Here is a 19,767-nt window from a genome sequence, read left to right on the forward strand (position 1 = left end):
GGCAATGGCAGATTTGTGACTCATGCTGATAACCAATCGGAGAGCTAATGTCATGTAGTGCGGAGTGCGGAAGATCCCCATTGAGACTTAAATCACGCTCTCTCTTCATTGCTCCCTCCCTCGGTCTCACCTTTATCCCTCACTGGCCGTGGTTTGAAATGGGTTCGGCATCGCCATCGAGACTCTGACGTCCCGAGACTGAGAAACTAGGTGTTAAATCTGGTTTACGTGGAGCTACATGAGACGGGCCAAATGGAGGCTTTAAAAACATCATCACACTCACAGACAGTTGTTCAGAGTGAAGATTCACCTGCTCCCCGGCATATGTACAGACTGCAGCGGGAACACTTTGATCCAGGTGTTACACATGTCCACCTGCTGCACATGCACACACACACACTGATACATTAGCAGAGGGCAAAGCTTTGATCAATAAATAACACCATCACAGGGGCTCTGATATCCACACATGCAGTTTGTAGTCAGGGGCCTGGTAATCGCTCACTGTGGAAGGATGTAATCCTTGTTTGTTTCTTGACCCACCTCTCCATCTGCCCCCTGCTCCCCTGCCCAGCCAGTAAACCTCCATCCAAACAATCTGCTGCACACTGCGACTCCTGCCAGACCGACAGCTACACGTAAGACTAATTGAGACGCAAGCACAGCTTGGCCCTTTTCTTAATCTAACATTTAGCATAAATGAGCCTTTAGGTGAATTTAAAATCAGGCATCAGGGCTGACATATGCCCCCTGCAAGCCCAGACAAAGCAAGTGGGTAGAAAGAGAGCAGGATATTGGAATATGTGATGGCTAATTTCTAAATGCTCCAAATTAAAAAGAAAATTAAATCTTTAAATTAACCTTTAAATTTCATTGGATCAAACATACCCAAACAAACACCAACACAGAACTAACAGCAGTCAAACAAGCCATTTGTTTTTGGTAACCAGGGAAATTTGCACATATCATTGGCAGAAACAAAGTGGATAACATTCACAGTGGGGAAGGAGGAGGAAATACAAACTAGGTCAGGCTTTGTCTGAAAGCTCGTACTGACAACTTGTCAGGAACAAAAAAGTAATGTTACAGTTGAATAATCTAAGACACATCATTAGTTTCTTGTAAGGTTGTTGCTGTAAAAAGCTGTGTGTGAGATTTCAGGCGTTTCAGAGCAGATTGAAGCAATTAGCAATGAACACAAAGCAAAAAAGGGAATGCATTTATAGCTCAATATTAAAGGTTATATACACAAGACTTAATGCAGCCAACAGCTGTTAGATTAGGTGAATTCATGTTATTCTGCAAAGAAAAACTTCACATTGGCACAGCAGTATTCTCTCCGTGTTTTGTTTGTGTGTGCATTTGTTTGTGCCTTCAGAAAACACATTTTAAAAACACATCCTCACAGGGATGCTCCAACACCAACCTGCGACAACATGTTTTGTTTTGTTGGTTACTTTCTACAAAGGGTAGTTTCATTCACTATTCAAGTATTCATATAATATTGTTATTCGAATAAACTAAGAACATGTGTATAGTATATATAACCTTTAAACACATCCCGTTGATTAGTTAGTATATTCCGGATTAGTAGAATTAGTAGCATTCATCTATCCATCCGTGGTTAGTAGCATTGTTATACATAACAGGGTTTGTTCAATTAGTATGTTTGTTGTTAGTATATATTAGTTGTTAGTATTTATCATCTTCAAGACAGAAGTTAAAACAGATATATACAGTCTGTCCTTTCTGGAGATCAGGGACAGAAACACATGCACATGCAGTTGCAGGTTTCATTTCACCAAGCTAGTATTATATTGTATTCTTTTGGTTTGTATTTTGCAGTCACAAGCATTGTAACACATTGTAAATATATGTATTAAAGAGTTAACCTTATATTTCTCTAACCCTCATGAAGTGACTTGAATAGAGTGAACGTGAAAAATGAGTGAATAGAATGAAAAATGAACATCTCAAGACTATGAGAATCAAACATGGCGGCACGGTCTTACACCACCAACTCATTTAAGGCAACAAATTGTCTCATTAGATGCATTTGGTAGAGCTAATTTGGAGATTCCTTGAGATGTCCTTGGTGTCCGTAATCAAACACTAGATTACAGTTCACAAAAACTTGCATCAAAGGTTATGGTGATGATGTATTAGTTTTCTTTCAAATGTCTCTTTCTGAAACTAAAGTTACCAAAATAATCTCATTGATTTTAGACTCAATTAATAGGACAAAATCAATTATACTACCAATCATTCTGATTTTCAGACTACATCATCGACTCCTTTACATTTAGGAATAAGATACCCGTGTATAAATATTTCCTCTAGGCTATCTGGTCGTGTCATTACTCTAAACAATTGAGGATGGCCTCATGCAGCCGAGCCCCAAAGTTGACTAACTTTTATCAAAAATCTCGTTGAAGATTAAAGCAGCCAAACTACTATATATAAAAGGAAACAAAATTAAAGGCAAAAAATGGCAAAGGTATAAAGGAGTATATCAAAGAGGGTTGGCCTTGAACTGTGGAGGGCAGCATTACACCTCTTTATGTACTCTTTATGTACTGCCTGCCGCAAGTTAGAAGAAAAACAAGCGGCAAAGGACAGAAAAGAAGTCTGCGCTAACTCACCGAGAACAAACAAACAAATAGAATAATCGGAAAGAGTCCACTGAATCTGTGATCCTCAGGTAGGTTATTTATTGTTGATCTGTGAAATTGTGCACTACCTATATTTAGCTTTGACGTTTCTAAGAAAAATACTAAGCTGCCAGCTGCCAGCTAATGTGTGGTTATTATAAATTTAATCAGCAGCCTTCTGTTGCCAATGACGTCAAATATTAACATAGTTGAAAAGGTCAAAAACAGGTCCATCAGCTAAAGGTTAACAGGACGCAGCAGGAAGCAGCTTGCTGTGATGAGAGACTGTTGCAAAGGTCTTGTGTTTTCCAGCAAACTAACTTCATCACTGCAAACTGGAGGGTGTATTGCACGGAACCAAAACCAAGCTCTGCATTAATACTCCTTTCTGAAATCTGTTTGCAGCAGCCTGGAAGCCTCTTTGGAGAGACCATGGATGCCTCTCATGAGAACGACAGCATCCCATCTGAGAATGATGGACAAACCTCGATGCTGGGCAGCTGGGTGGATGTTGAAGTTATAGAAGACCTTGATCTTAACTCTGTCAAGAGCAATGCAGATTCAGAGCCAGATCCGGCTGGTCAAGTTGATGAATGGCTGGATGTTTTTGGTTATGGCCAACTAAAGAAAAAAGTCTTGGAGGCAGGGCAAGGCAGTCAGCCACAGAAAGGACAGCATGTTGTGATTAATCTAAAGACCTCCCTGAAGAATGGGACTCTGGTAAATCAGCAGACAAATGTTGCTTTCACTTTAGGAGATGGTGATATCATCCAAGCTCTGGATCTTATAGTGCCGTTCATGGAAATGGGAGAGAAGGCTCTCATCCAGACAGATGCAACATATGCATATGGCATCCATGGGAGTCATGAACCTGAGGTTCCCCCCAATGCCGAGCTGTCCCTAGAAGTGGAGCTACTGGAGGTCATGGATGCGCTGGACCTGGAGCTGCTGCTGCCCACTGAAAAATCAGCACTTGTAAGGCTTAAGAGAGAAAGAGGCAACGTCCATTATCAGCGCAAGGACTATGCGGTTGCAGTCAATTCTTACACCATTGCTCTGCAGATAACGGAGTCTAATTCCAACACTGACATAAATCCAGATGAGGAGAAGGAGCTGATGGATGAGAAAGTGAAGTGCTTGAACAACATGGCTGCCTCTCAGCTGAAAATGAAACGATATGATCAAGCCCTCCAATCAAGCATCTCCATTTTGGCCCATCAGCCAGATAATGTAAAGGCCCTTTACCGCATTGGCAAGGTATTAACCTTCCAAGGTGAGTACAGTGAAGCCATTCAAACTTTGAAAAGGGCGCTAAAGTTGGAACCAGAAAACAAGACCATCAATGCAGAGCTCTCCAAACTAGTGAAGATGCACTTGGAGCAGAGAGAAGCCGAGAAGGCTGTGGATATGAAGTTGCTGGATAACCTCACTACTAGAAACTGCAGCACACAGACAGATGTAGACATGTCATCGACGGGTGTCAGCTGGAAGTGGGTGTTCGCTGCCACAGTAGTCGTTTTTGGTGGTATAGCAATGTCTGTTTTCATATCTACGAGAAAGTGAACCAAGTCTGTTGTGATGGCCTGACCCTGTTATTTGAGAACTTACAGTGACTTCTTCCATTTGGTAAAAGCGGGGCAGATGACAGTTTCTTTATGCCTCTATATGTTTTTGCTCTTTGCTTTCCTATTTTAGACTCTGTGGCTTCTTCAGTGTTAGTCTCAGTTAGTCTGACAGAGCCAAAACTGTAAATGACATATGAAGTGTAATAATTTGTTGCCATTGATTCTGATCTGCTGACATCAAAATAAATACTGAAAGAAACATTTTGGTAAAATAGTCATTATGACGTTTAAACTGCTTGCACAATTCTAATCTATTAAGTCAATGTATGTCTGTTAGCCAGTCTGCCTTTCCATCTGTGGTTCTGTCTGTCTGCAACACTTGCTTATCTAAGGCAAAGGTCCTTTGATAACTTTGAACAAAGATAAGGTAAAAGTAAAGCTTGAGACTGAGTACGATACGTGGTACATGGTCCACAAAAGTGATGTGTCGTTCGCGAACGAGTCGGCTCTAAGAGTCGACTCCTGTCGGGGAGAGCCAAATCTTCTGCTCCTCCTGCTCAGCTCTGTGACAGGGCTGGAACTTAACTTTTGATGGACACACCATGCTGCTAATGACATGGGAGGACAGACTAGGTCCACACCATTATGTAAAAGAAGGAAGGGGCAGACGCTTCAAAGCCAGCCAGCTAAATTAGGCTCAAATAGAAGGCTCTGATTGAGAGTAAGTGAAGCACCATTTGGGAGCCATAAGAGCCGGCCCTTCAAAGGGAGCCGAGCCAAAAGAGCCGAATCTTTGAAAAGAGCCAGACTTCCCATCACTGGCAGGGACTGTTTACTTTAGCCCTGGCATATCGATTATTGTATTGCAAGAGGAGGGACGGAAGATTTATCACCAAATCAATATTTTGACCCACCTCTACTGTGGAGGGCAGCATTGCACCTCTTGGTGTACAGTCTGCCAGAAATGATTAGAAGATGAAGAAGGTAGCAGTGAATCATTACGGATCTGCATTAAACAGTGTGACTGGTGTGAAGAACGAAAAGAAAGAAAGAAGAAAAGACAGAGTCACAAAATCATACAACAAACTGTCCAACTGTTTGCTGAAAAGGCAAACTTGACAGGTGATTTATAAAGAGAGTTAGAAATGTGACAGATACACCACAAAATGAGCCGCTCACACAGTCATGTCAATAAAGAAAGGATGTGACGCTGAGTCACTTGTACTCAACTAGTTCACATTTGGAATCAGAACTTTTTTCCTTCATAGCAGTTCCTCCTCTGCCATGGGCTGAATGAAACCAGCAATACTTGCATTATATGAGCAACCATTGACTGATTTTAGGAACCAGACTGTGGCTGTGTTATTGTACAAGGCATAATAAATCAAACATGCATATTAGTGTGCGTGTATAATGGAGGGTTGGTGGCAAGTGGCGAAAGTTGTGACTGCAGACGCCTGGCACAACTGAGCGTGCCCAGATGGCCTTCTGTTGTCCTGGCCTCGGCCAGATTAATCCAATCTCTGACGTATCCGCAGAGCTGCTGTAAATGTTGCCACGCCAACCGCGCTGCTGCTGCCAGATCACCATAAGCATAGCATTGCTAAGCTTTACAGCCCACTTACTGAATAAATCATAAGGAGCCAAACAAGCACGACAAAGGCAAACTTAGCGATGGCAGACGACGACGCAAATGTGAAGACAGAGCCAAGACAAAGCAGAGAGCGCTTTCTGTGGTTTAAATACAGAGATAACAACACTGAGTGTCTGTGATCACACAGCAATTTACTGATTTTTCAGCAAGATTTCTGCCACCATTGGACACATTTAAATGCTATTACACACACAAAATACTGAAGGTAATCACACAGTCTGAGTGCTCACACAAAACTGTATGAATTGCTTTTGATAAAAATCTAACGGCGGCTGAAACAGCATTTAAAGCATGATAGGACAGAAATTCCCGCACAAAAAAAGAGAAAAAGAAAAACTGGCTGATGATAACACACGGTGTGTGCTGGAATTTAATAAAAGCTCTCATTCCATCCATTCACTTCAGAAAAATAAATCTCTAATCAAATCATCATATCAAGTATGAACCGTACCGGCTGGAGCAGACGGCACTGCAATCAAAAGGCAAATTTAGGCCTATTTCACAGTAAATCTGACAGAAAGTTATGGTCTCTGATCTGTTATCTCTTTCTGTTTGGTCTGAGATGTGATTACACTGCAGCCTCCTGCTCATAAATGTGGTTATTTCACATTGGCAAAAAATACAGTGGGATATTATCTTACAATTTACTTTGCCTGTATAACTTTACGTACAAGTACAAATGTCCAATATCTCAAAGTTTTTTTGCTTAATATTTGCCAGACTTTTGCACGTGGCAGAAGTAGAGAGTAAGAAATATTACAGCAAATATTACAACATGACCAAAGCTTCCTCTCCTCTGGAACGGCAGAGGAAATGTTTGAACGGCAAACACACACACACACATGTAGCAAGACAATGTCATTGTAAAGTACCACAAGACACAGCAGGGCACGTTCAAAGTGGCCACTTAAAAGAAATATGATTTCTGAAATCATCTGCTGGGCCAGATACAAATACAGGCAGCCAGTTGCTCCCCAGTGCTGTAGAGAGATCTGATTTCTCTTTCTGCGTTTAACATAATCGTCAATCGCAATCAGTTGAAAATGTTCAACAACGCGATGGCGCAACATGATGACGATTGAGTTTAGGACCCAAGAGCAGGCCGGCGAGGAGACGTGGCAGTTTCAACTGTTTATTCAAAAAGATTTAACAAACGTGAGGGAAGTAGTTGAAGTGCCGGTCGTGGAGGCGGCGATCGGTTCCTAACAGTCGAGAGGATCAGATTCAAAAAGCAGTATGCACACGGGAGAGAGCAGCATGCACACGGGAGAGAGCAGCATGCACACGGGAGAGAGCAGCATGCACACGGGAGAGAGCAGGGATTAGCAGCGAGTAAGCACTAGAATAAACGAGGTTTTTCAGGAGAGCCGTGACGTTACCACTGAGTAGTCGGTTAAGCTCTGGCAATGAGCAAATATGTAGGCTGAGATGATGAGTGAATTGGGAGCAGGTGTGCTCCCGCCGCAGGTGAGCCGATTGCATGCTGGTGGTGAAAGCAGAGAGAAAGGAGGAGACGAAGGAGCATGTGTGTGGACACCCGGAGCTCTACGACACACGCTGCTGTCCCGGGTCAAAAACAAACAAGGAGAGCGTGGAAAATGGTCAGCGAAGAACGGCGCCGCGAATTGATGTTGCACAAAAATACAGTGATCCGGCGATGCCAATGGCACGGCACGACACGGAAATAACCATTTTGTGTGAACGCAGCAGACGAGGGGCGGAGACGAAACGAGAGATTAATGAAAACCCAAATTAAATTGATGTTTGTTTCAGTCAGAAATAAATTAATATGCATGAAAATAACGGCCCTCAACATTTAGCCAGCAGGAAATAAACTGAAAAGGATAGAGATGGACCAATTAGTGAGGACAGGGAGAAGGAAAGATGATGGGATGAGCAGTGAGGGAAAAACATAAGAGTTCGAGGAATCGCTCATTGAGCAAAAACACACGCACATTCCTTATTTGTACATAAATAAACTTGTGCTTTGTGTTTCAACTGCCAATATGTCCAAAATAATTTGTCTCTTGTCGTTTTTGTTGCTTTTTAATTTGTATTCATTTGTTAAGCTTATTTGTTCTTTTGAATGTGGTTGTTTTGTTATTTTAAATAATCACAGCTCCACAAATACAATTACAAGACAACGGCATTTGATTACTTGACACACAACTGCGTCAACATCATCTTGCAATAAAAACATTATGCACTGGAGAAGGAAAGAGAGAGAAAGAAAGTGGTGCTGTTTGGAGATGAGTGACAAAATCCAAATAAGAGGCTCGATGGGTGCAGAGATTTTAAATGATGCCACGTGTAAGCTGCACTAATGAAGGTCTTTTAACTCTTCCCACAGCCTTGATATTCAAATGCTTTGCTTTGAAAACATTATGTAATGTTTAAAAAGATTGACAAACAAAAAGAACACATCTAAACTTTCTTCTCTAACTAACTGTGCACGTTTTGTTTTTCATTGAATCTAAAAGTAAACATGTCACGACACCATAGTCACGACTCCATTCACGAACATTATTCCATTCACCAACAGACTTAGAGCCGGAGCTCTTGAGATGTGACTGCAGCGTAGAAAGCCAAGCAGAGTCAGAGAAGTCAGAGAAGCAGCGGTCATGCAGAGAAATGGATATTTTACTGGTCAGGTATATCTTAAAACAATCAGAGGCTTGATGAATTGGCTGAATGGCTGATGTATGGGACGAATGGAAGGGTTATTTGGAGAAGGTTTGAGTCAGGGAAATGCACCTCATCAATCAGCATGATTAAAGGTTTTGGCTGGGTCCAAACAAACTCAACACTGTGAGGGGGGCCCGGCCTTAAAGGCACAGTCCACTGTTTGGAAGAAGAAAAAAAAACAAGTCCAGAAAGAAAGAGAACCACTGTAGTTCATCTTTGAGCATGTTTTTGTTTTTTTTTTATAAACTAAATGTATTAAAAACATGTTTGACAATCACTATTATTCACCCTTAAGTATTCCATACTAACAGAGGGTGAAGTGTTTCTAACAAAACTAACCTTTGGGCTGCAACAATAAATCAAAGCATCTATTAGTCTTTGCTTAAGACCCATTTATTTGCATTGGCTTTTAATCGTAGTTGACCTTGACACTTATTCACAGTTATTTTATTAGGGTGCAAGTACATTCTTACATTTTGTGTGCTGTTTCACTGTGCTTTTATTCCTTTTATTTATTTCTTTTTTTGTGTTTTGCTGCGTTTTTATCCAATTTTGTATGTACAGAACTCTGTGCAGTAAGGGCATTATAAATAAACCTTGATCTCGACTTTGACTACTAAATGAATCACCAAGATTCATTCTTTTCTTTAAAGTGAATATTTTCTGGTTTATTTTGCTGCACACTAAAATGTCTTTGTTGAAAAAATGGAGATGGATGGAGGTTTGGAGAAACAGATTGGGTTTTTTTCTCAACTTCCCCACTGTAGTTTTCTATCTTTGGTAAAGTGAATATTTTCTGCTTTCTTTGCTCCTCAGAAAAGACAGAAAACTAAAAGTCTTTGTCGAAAAAAAACACACATTTTGAGGTTTGGGCAAACACAGATTGGCTTTTTTTTTTAACCATTTCAAGGACCAAACAACTTCCACCACCTCAGTAAATCGAGAGAGAAAAAACAAACTGATTAACAGATAATGAAAATATTCATTAGTTGCAGTCTGAGTTTTAAACGAAACAAATCAACCCTGCTGCAGAACGTCGTGTCATAAAAGCAGGAGCAGTGCAGCGACAACGTCAATAAATACTCATCACCCTTAATAATGACACTTTGACTGTATTATACCATGTGTCCCATTAACATCCCATCTGCACACACAGGGGGAACTCCTTACACATTAAACACACACACACACACACATGCAGCAACACTGACAGTAGCATAGTATATATATATGTGCCCCATGGCCAAATCCATTGTAGCCAAGGCCCTTAAACAATAAATGTAGCTTCGCGTCAGCAACTCTGCATATTTAAAGACACTAATGGCTTCCTGCAAAGCAGTCGCTCTAACGCACACACACACACACACACACACACACACACACACACACACACACACACTAAGCCAAGGAGAAAAATGTCTGGCGCTGGAGTGGAGAGCTCTGTCAGCAGAGCAGCATCTCCAAGCGAACAGGTGCAGCGATGGCCGGCTGGGTGAGGTCAACCACACACTTTGACCTGTGGAGACAAACCAGCTGGCTGCACATCATCATTATGAGCCTGAGAGACAGTGGAGACATATTCATGCAGGGAGAGGCTCATATAGACTCCACACTGCTCAGGATGTGGAAATCCTTGGGCTGTCTGTGAGAAGAATTTGGTTGAACAAATTAATTTCCTGTGGTAATGGAGTCTTCTATTGATCTCCATTATACAGTTCTAGCACGACTCGGCTCCACTCCACTCCATTACTTCATAGTATCTCCTAAACGTGGGTGGTGGTGTCGTCATAACACAAACACACAAACTAGTGACGGGCAAAGCAGTTTTTTAATGTATTGAATCTTCAGAATCACTGAATTGTTCAGTTCTTCCTGCAGGAGCACAAACTGAAATACAGCGGCTGAACGGGAAATACTCCACACTCCTCTGTTAAATACTGAGCTTTCAGAAATGTCAGTGCTCAACACACGTTTCGTGAGTTTTAAGTCTTTTTAACTGATCTACATTTCCACATTGTTCAGTTTGATTCTTGTGTCAGACGTCGCGTTCATGACTCATCCTGTGCTGACACTCAATTAGTGGCTAAGAGTCTGTTGATACGTCGCCAGAGCAGGTTTCCTACCGCTAACTACTGAAGATGACTATGACCTTAATGAATGAGAACCTTCAGAGACTTATGGACCAGTTATCTCAAAAGAATCAGGACACTATGCCTAAAAGTGAATGCACAAAACAGAGGGGTAAGGCTAAGTGGTAGGAGCGAGGGGTAAAATGAGATTGAGCCTTAATGTTTCGGTTGGGTGGGTGGGTAAATGTTTTGTTTATTATTTTGGCCTTGACTCACCCTGAAGCCGAGCTTCTCCTCTTTGATAAACGGTTCACTATTTGGCACTGACTATGACTGTGCATTTCATTTCATGAGACACATCCCACAGCCTTAGACAGAGGTCGTAACGGGTGAACTTGAACCAGTTCCCTATGAGGTGCAGGGAAATCCACTTCATGCACATAGAGCACTGTCTTCCACTGAAACTCTACATCGTTATGAACTCGGACTTAAAGGGTTGCTGCTGAGTTATGACATGTGACATCTTTAAGTGTGAGCACTTTAATATAGTTTGAACTCTCCTTCTGGGTACAGAGCTCAGTAGCTTCAACCACAGATTAAGAGATGTTCAGTCAAAACAAAAAAGTGACTTTATGACATGATTCTCAGTCTGATTCCCCAGCCGACAAAGGTTTGACCTTCCATTCAGCACGTGTTTGCTTCAAGATGAGAGTGAAGACGCAGAAACAGGAATACAACAACCAGTCAAACACGGCAGAGATCACGGACAATGAGTTCAGTTTCAATTCACATACTAGTCTGGACCCACACACACACACACACACACACACACACACACACACACACACACACACACACACACACACACACACAAAGACCTGTTGAGGTAAAGCTTTGTCCGTTGCTGGGGGGTTAACAGACCCATGCAGTCTAATCTGAGAGCAAACAGCGGCGCCTCATGTTAACCAGCAGGGATACAGTTTCCCTCAACACTACAGGGCCCGCAGCAGTGAAGGGCCCACACATCAGAGAGAGAGGGAGGGAGAGAGGGAGAGAGAGAGAGGGGGAGAGAGAGAGAGAGACACTGAGAGAGAGGATTAGGGATCTTTCCACATCAGGAATAATTATGTTACATTATTTGACTGTTGTTTTTGGTTTGTTTGTGTGACCTTTACTGTCTCTGTCGTTGGTATTTGGGGACAATACTTCCTAACATTGCTTTGCCATGATTACAGATTTGCTAATAATATTGTAATTAACATGTTTAATCTATAATTAAATGTGCTAATGGTGTAATTAAAGTGATTACGATATTAAACATTAAAATCTGGTACAAGAACTTTTTTGTAGATTAATGACACATGCATTTCTACTGAGTTTCCTGTTAATCAACTCGGCATACTTGGAAAAGTCTTCTTTGGCTGCTGCAAAGTTATGAAATTATTAAGCGAATGTTGCATCACAGAGGAAGTTGAATCTCAGCTGTGAGCGTATACTCTTCACATTTTCATCTGTGAACTTGTGAAATCCCTGTTACTGTGAACATATCAGTGTTTGTACAGTTTGCACTGTTTCACCCTCTGTCTGCGAGCAGTGCTTTTGTCCTGAACGCTGACACAGACGCTACCTTCCAACTCCCTGAAGACAACATGTCAGTACTGAAGTACTGAATCGAAAAGGAATGAATGACAATCACAAAGGTTCAAATATACATCGATTAGCATCATCAGACGTGTATTAAACAGATCAGCAAATATGAGGCGAATAACATGAAGGACACTGAGAATGTGATTCACACACAGTCTTATATAATCACCTTCACATGCACCGAAACACGTGTGCATGCATATTTGAAAGGACAGAAAATCTGCCCCTTCCATTAAATAAAACCTCATTAAGGAATGAGGCTGCAAACCTTTTTGTTTCCATCATGTGTCATAATATGTACCTGCCCTGTGGGTAAGACAGTGGCATCCGTGCACAGGAGAAACAGATTGTGAAGTAGACCAATGAGAAGAGAGAAGAGCGAGGAGGGAGAAAGGAGAGATGGGGACGTGTGTTATAGATTAAAGGCTCCGAAATATAATACGGCAAAGAGGAAGGGTAATGGTTCGCCTAGCAACTGTCGTGATATTGAATATCAAAGGTTTGGGTATAAAAGTCTGTCACAACAGACTTCTGTGTGTCCACAAACCACAGCATCAGTGGTGACCGACGTGTGCAGCATCTGTTTATGTCGTCATGAGCAGCAGTGAACGGCGTCACTGAAGGAGATGAAGGTTCTAATCAAAGAGTTCTCAGTTAAAGACAAAGAGTCTGTTGTTGCTTCAACCGTCATCACAACCACAGAAGAAGAGAAAGAGTTTACAATAAACTGTGATCACCACACATTTACAACAACAACAGCAAAGAGCCGGAAGCAAACAACATCAACACAACAACACAAGAAAGAACATCTTCAACTGTTAGTTACTAAGACTAAGATAAGACTTAACTAAGTCACCAGTAGCAACAACAGATGAAAACAAAGAAGTCAAAGAAAGAAACACATTCTGGAGTTTGTCAGACTAGAACTCAAGCTAAGCTAAGCTAAGCAAAAGATAGCGACACAAAACAAAGATGTCAATCGAAAGAAAGAGAGAGAGTTTGTCTCGAGGCTAAGTCAGGCTATACTAAGTCAGGCTATAGTAAGAAACCAGCAGCAACCAGAACAGACAAACAAAAAAAACAATATGGCGGCCAAAGGAATCAGCAGAAGACAGGATGAAAAGAGAGAGAAGAGGAAAGACTCTTACCGAGGACGCCGAGCCGGTAGTTCACAGTTATGACGATCACGTTGCCGTAGCTGGCCAGGATGCTGCCGTCAAACATATTCCCTGTTCCTTCCATGTAGGAGCCCCCGTGGATGAAAACCATCACTGGCTTAGGGCTTCCACTCTCCCTAATGTCTGAAGGAGGGAAGAGAGGAAGAGGAGGTGGAGAAGGTAGAAGGACTGATTAGGTGCCAGAGTGAAAGTGACAGCGAGAAATGCAATTTCAATACTTAAGGGGGCTTTGGCCTCCTCTTTAATTGTGTTTTTCTCTGAGTAATCTTGGCACACTGGCTCCTTAATGTGGCCACCTTGTTAGTTTGAGGCGTCAAACCGTTGATTTTTCAACAAGAAGGCTGTGACATGTTGAGGAAACGTTGTTTTCTTTATTTATTAACTATTTAAAATTCCATATTCGTTTTAATGTAAGTGGATATTTAATGTGGAAATGTTTTAATTTCCCCTCCAGGCAATAGACTGTCAGCATGCAAGAGTGGCAATCTGAACTGTCATGCCATGTTGAGGCAAAACTTGTACAATTAATCTGCAAGAACATATTTTCTTTTTAATTTCATTTTTAAAAAAGAGTATTAGTTTTGACAATTTCATAATAAAATAAAGCTCGGAGTTATTTAAATTCAGGTTAACACCTCACGGCGAGCTGCAGAGAATTGTTACGATTTTACGGCTCGCATTTAAAAACCATACAGATGAGACATTTGACTAAGATTTGATGTTACCTTACACTTCCACAATTAAAAAGCAGTCGGTGTCTGTATTCAGTGAATTTAAATTGTATAAGATAGTTGCACATAGTCGGTTTATTACAAACAGGTGTCGACACTGTCCACGCTCACAGTGCCACCCACCAAGCAGACGGGGGGGGGGGGGGGGGGGCACACGGGTCTGAGCTCAATGAAGCTTAGCTTTGATCAGAGAAACAGAAAAACTCATTTATGCTGCTTTAAAAAAGGCTCCTTGAACTTAGTTTAGTTTTTGCTGATTTCAGCACTATTAGGACAGTATTGATTTTACATGGGTAGGTGTAGTAATGACATCAGTAATCGGGCATCTGTAATATTAATGACTGATTTGCATGGGATAAGAAATCTCATTAAAACTACCACAAGTGGGAGGGGTAAATGGATTTATGCACCGCCTTCACCTCCTGTCGTCTTGTGCGTATAATGTTGCTTACTGTGCTTACGACGCTGCTTCATGATAACACAAGTGCAGACACACGTCAACATAGCGCCAACAAAAGCTTAAACGCCTTAAATGTGAAACTGGACCAGGGAGGAAATGCAGTTTCATTTCGGTTTGGGGAGAACATCAGTGTATTTACCCAAAGCAATCAGACTTTTGACCTTCTTTTGGTTCGGAATGGTTTTCGTCCTTTGCCTAAAAAATGCCTCGTGTGAAACTGAATGCTCCCTCAAGTTCCTCCATGCTTGAAAATCTATGGAAAACTACTTATAAACGGGATATGATGAAATATTTGTAGACATATTTACTGCTGGTCTATTCACATGGGATTAGCATTACCTGGGGCAATTTTTCCAGACCTTTTACCCAAGATAAAAGTTGTTGTAAACTTTACTGACACTGTCTGCCAATGATTGCTGACAGGAAACATTCAGACAGAGTTAAAATCACTCTGGTCATAATTACTTTACCCCACATCTCTATGTAAAACTGCTCCCATCAGAACTGGGCTTTAAATTCCCTGTAAATTAATGAAAATGTTGCTTCTGACAGAAAAATGTGCCAAATTTGAATGATTAAAAAAGTTGATGAGTAATTAAAATTAGGTTTCAAATCATGTGAAAATCAGCAACATGTTCTGCTCTGGTACTCTGGGGGGCGTGGCCACTGAAGGAGCCAAACACACACACATACTGGCCTACCTGCTTAAGTGGGGACCAAAGTTGGTGAACATCACTGTCTGATGTAGAGAAGCGATGTTCACCTGCTGTAGTGACATGGGTATTTAGCACATGATGCTAAATATGGCTCATGTGCGTCACCAAGCCATATTTTAGACACGCCCAAAAAAAAACCCTGAATAGAAGACTGTAGAGATGTGTGTGTCATTCCTTCATAATTCTTTACTTGACAGCTGTGATTATTTTGTTCTCAGTCAGTATTTGCTTTACTGGGACTTTATCCGCTGACTTCCCTCCACCACAGTTTATTGACAAAAACAGAGAGAACACAAGAGTTGTTGATTGACCGTTGGTTGACCGTTGGTTGACCGTTGGTTGACCGTCAACCTCCATCACACGGTACAAATGTGTTACTTTGTGGCTTCTCTGTTTGAAAGCCTTTGCTTGCGTCCAGCTCAAGGATACCACAGGACGACAAATCATGTGTCCTGTGAGCTAAAAATGGCTGTTTTCTCATTGGACTCTGGTGCAGGGAAGTGACTGGTTTACAAAGTGGCACTTTCTTAAGTTCCTGATGAGAAATAGCTGTCAAATAAAGTACAGTGGTGGAACATTTTCTCAAGATAGTGTTCACTTCAGCTGATGTGGGTTTTTTTATGAGGTGAGGCTCATAAATTGATGAAATATATTTGTCCTTGGTCGCGGCGATTTTTGTTGAGCTCACACCTGCGTGCTACTAGAAAACAAACAGAGCCCAGTCACCTGTTTGTAAGAGACGATGTAAAAGTATCTCGTATCACTGAGCTATCACTTCACACAGAATGCATTTTACTATTTGCATCAATCAGCTTTGAGGTCAGTAACATATTCAGTATGTATTAAAGTGTGCTACATTTCAGCAGAAGAAAGACAGTCCTTATTGTAAAGCTTTAGCCTCTGACGTATAGCTCTAATGCAGGTTGGGTTGTGAGCTAAAAGGATGAGAAGACTTGGCGAGATCTAACAGCGAGCAGCAACCCGCGTTCAAAACAAGGTTTCCCTTTCATCTTCTGTATCCAGAGATGGAGCGTTTCATCTAGCTTTCTAACTATCTCCATCAGTACACGCGGCAGCACACATCGTTTATCCCACTGATGTTAAACCACAGAGGGACTCGGGTCCAAAGAGACGTCAGTGAGTCTATGAGGAACGAAACAGTGGATGTTCTGAGATGAGAGGATGCCTTATACGGAAAATCTAATCAAAATCAATTGTGACAGGAGTAGGGAATGCAGAGTGTCTGTGTGTGAACAATCGGTTCAGTGTGTATTTATAGATGTTCAAATCAGGAAAAAGTAGCTCAGGGCATAAGATGTAAACTGCACAGAGAAAACTTTACCATTTTAAAACGTAAAAATGTCCCTAATGTGAATTAGTGTGACTTCAATGTAATATAGTGCAATTTTCTGTCGCCTAATCAGCTGACTGTCCAGCTCCACCCTGGCCTTACTGTACCATCTAACACTGAACACTGATTATTTTGTTACTATTCCTAATGGCAATGCAAAAACAATATGCACCATACTGTACCAAACTGAACCTGTTCACTCGATGGAAGTTGGCTTAAGTTGCTCAACAAACATCATGCAGATAAAAAAAAAAGGATAGAGACACTAATTGTAACATGTTTTTCTAGAAATTGTTTTCTTCTCAACCGTGAAGATAAAACTAAAAAAAGAAACTAAATTGGCAAAAGGAAATGGGGTAAAAAGTAAACCATAATCTAACAGGAAAGTGCAGATGTGTTTTCTGCATGTAAGTGTGTTTTAGTGTGTATTTGTGTGCGTGTGCACTGGGTGTGTGTTTTGGTGCACAGCTCATTAAGTCACTTGAATCCCTCTCTGTCCTTTGTGGTGTTTTCATAGTCGCTGTTGCTCACTGTGTTGCAGCAGGAGCTACATCATGCCATGACACCTATGTCAATAATGATGATACTGATGATTGGAATTCTCCCATAACTGTTTATTAATTATGATCAAATTAATCATTGAAGATACTGGTGATATAAAATGTGTTGCCATAACAATGATGACGGTGATGATGATGATAAAACTCATGGCAGCCACTGGGGTACTGACGTCAGTAATAACATGTCTGTAGAACATGATGTTCTTATGGTGATCACACAGCCTTTAAGTTTATCAACAACCATTGAATTGCTGATTTAAAAAAAAAAAACAGTTCTGTGCATTTTTCTTTAAGCAAACATGATTTGGATGATTTCTCTATACTGTACACTGTCTGTATGTGTTGTTGTGAATGAACCTGGCTGCTGTAACTTCCTCTCCTTGTTCAAGGCTGCAGGTCAGTGTTTATATGCAGAGGTTATGATAAAACTATCCTGGGCAGTGTTTGAGCATTTGGTGGAATGACCTGAATTGAACTGGATTTACTGCCTGACAAAAAAACAGTTCCTGGTGTACATCACTGACTGAACACACTGTACCCCGAGGTTTTGAGCTTATGCAATCCAAGTCTCACTCTCAGTGTGGTTTCCTGGCATCCTTCACTGGCTGCCACCGTGGTGCTGCGAGCCAAAAAAAACACCCTCTAAACCCCAGTCTTCCTCTTCATTCCCCTCACTTATCAATTAATCCTCATTCAGCTGATTACAGTTTTCGTCTCTCCTCATCGCGCTCGTGTGCAGTGCTGTGAGGTAATGGTGTATTTGAGGTGATTTCTGGAGCGTTGTTCATGATCATGAGTATTTGCCATGCCAACATGCCGCTTTTGTTCCTCTGTTTAATGTGATTACTGTTTTGGGTGAAGGTGTTTGAAAACAGAGTTGTGTTTTCCACAGCTAAAGCTTGATGAAAGCTTGCTTTGAGCAAAGCTGAAATGAGATGCAATCTCGTCACGATTCAACCGTTCAATCTACCCGGGGATAAGTGTGGATGAGAGGATAGGTGCCGTGCCAACACGGTGAAGATCATTGCTTCCTCCAGGATGAGGGGATGATCAAAGAGAGTCAGGTGCTTTAAATTTCTCGAAGCAAGAAAACGAGAGATGCCCCAGGGTTGTTGCAACAGCTTTGGTATCCTCTCCCTCTGCTGGTGTCGGGGACTTATCAAACCTGTAGCAGACACAAGCAGCAGTGTGCTTGCTTTTTTTTGCTTTTTAATCCTGGTTTTCAGTCTTTTGCTGAAGGGAGCAAAGCAGCAGGGATTCTGAGTCAAAGCGATAGGAAACAAAATGAAGTCCACTGGCGAACACCGGCACAAAATAGTGCTGCGTCATCTGTGTAACTTTAGCATGTATAAATAACATGCAGTTTTGCTGACTGATTCAAACAGGAGCTGAAATGTTTAGACTCTGTGAGTCTGAAGCCTTCATTCTAGGACCATTTTTTGATCATCTTACTTGTTCACTTGTTTAAAATGTTTAACAGAATATATATATATATATGTACTTAGTGACATGGATTTTGTAAATTTCTACAAATAAATGGATTAACTGTATAAATATAAAATGATGTAATAATGTAGTGGTAAATGAGGGTTGTTTTTTTTCACTTGATCACATGTGTCGCGCAGCCTTTAAGTTGAAGTGGCATCGACTTGACGGAACGCGGTGAAACATTCCCCCGTTGATCTTTTATGAGTCTTTCCTCAGCTTCAGGATTGTCCTCATGCTGTCAGCAGAATCTTTGTCCTTGTGCCCTTCAAGTATAATGTACATAGTGTATGTTGGAAGATTAATATCTCACAGGTATTAATGTATAATGCTCTATATAGGGTACCAGGGCGGCAATGAGAATATCCTATATTCCTCAATTGGTGATATCTCCACTTCTTAACCAGTCTAGCAGTATTTGATATAAAAATAACAACAATAATAATAATAATAATAATCCAACAAATCCTCAGCTCTGGGGGACTTTCCTGTTTACATCTCTATTCCCAGTTCAAAAGGGATTAAAGCAGCTTTACAGAGAGTGAAGAGATCGTACAATCCGGTGTTTGCTGGGTGGTGGCGAAATTTGGGGACGTCCCTAAATATAAAAAGCAGCATGAGGTCAAAGGGTAAGAGAATTAAGGGGGGAGTGGGCCTGCAGAGAGTGTACCCAAGTGTGTGACTGTGTGTTTTCAAGTATATTTTACTTCATCTATAAGTGGATTATTGTCTGCCCTGCATCCTTTATCGAGATAATACTTGGAAGCTCGGTGGGATTTCATTGAATAAATGTGTTTGACTCTCTAATCTTATTGGTGTGTGTGTGTGTGAGTGTGTGTGAGAGCTCCCAGTAAAGCAGCGTGACGGCACACATCAAAGGGATCTGACTGGTTGCGAGTCTTATTTGGATGTAATTGCTGTTTACTTTGTCACATTATACAGTAGAGGTGCCTTATTAAGACTTTCTGCCTGTCGTTAAAGTTCCACTGTTGCGGCCTTTAGGGGATGCAGCGCT

General features: G+C 41.3%; 2 protein-coding genes across 6 annotated transcripts in view; one reads left to right on the top strand and one right to left on the bottom strand.

The window, feature by feature from the left end:
• Positions 1-19,767, bottom strand: part of nlgn1 (neuroligin 1) — a 286,475-nt gene that overhangs the window by 154,582 nt on the left and 112,126 nt on the right. For all 4 annotated transcript variants that reach the window (XM_058638803.1, XM_058638805.1, XM_058638804.1 and 1 more), the window contains one exon: positions 13,420-13,572. In XM_058638803.1, coding sequence (XP_058494786.1) covers positions 13,420-13,572 — 153 coding nt within the window. The remainder of the gene's footprint in view (positions 1-13,419; positions 13,573-19,767) is intronic.
• Positions 2,561-4,469, top strand: LOC131465859 (peptidyl-prolyl cis-trans isomerase FKBP8-like). 2 transcript variants are annotated; one of them, XM_058638807.1, is made up of 2 exons: positions 2,561-2,701; positions 3,057-4,469. In XM_058638807.1, the coding sequence occupies exon 2, from the start codon at positions 3,084-3,086 to the stop codon at positions 4,212-4,214; it is 1,131 nt and encodes a 376-aa protein (XP_058494790.1). In that variant the 5' UTR covers positions 2,561-2,701; positions 3,057-3,083; the 3' UTR covers positions 4,215-4,469. The 2 variants fall into 2 exon arrangements, with proteins under 2 accessions (XP_058494790.1, XP_058494791.1); XM_058638808.1 differs by having other exon boundaries at positions 3,060-4,469.

The sequence above is a fragment of the Solea solea genome, chromosome 9, assembly GCF_958295425.1.
Source record: "Solea solea chromosome 9, fSolSol10.1, whole genome shotgun sequence".
In the NCBI taxonomy this organism is placed as follows: domain Eukaryota; kingdom Metazoa; phylum Chordata; class Actinopteri; order Pleuronectiformes; family Soleidae; genus Solea; species Solea solea.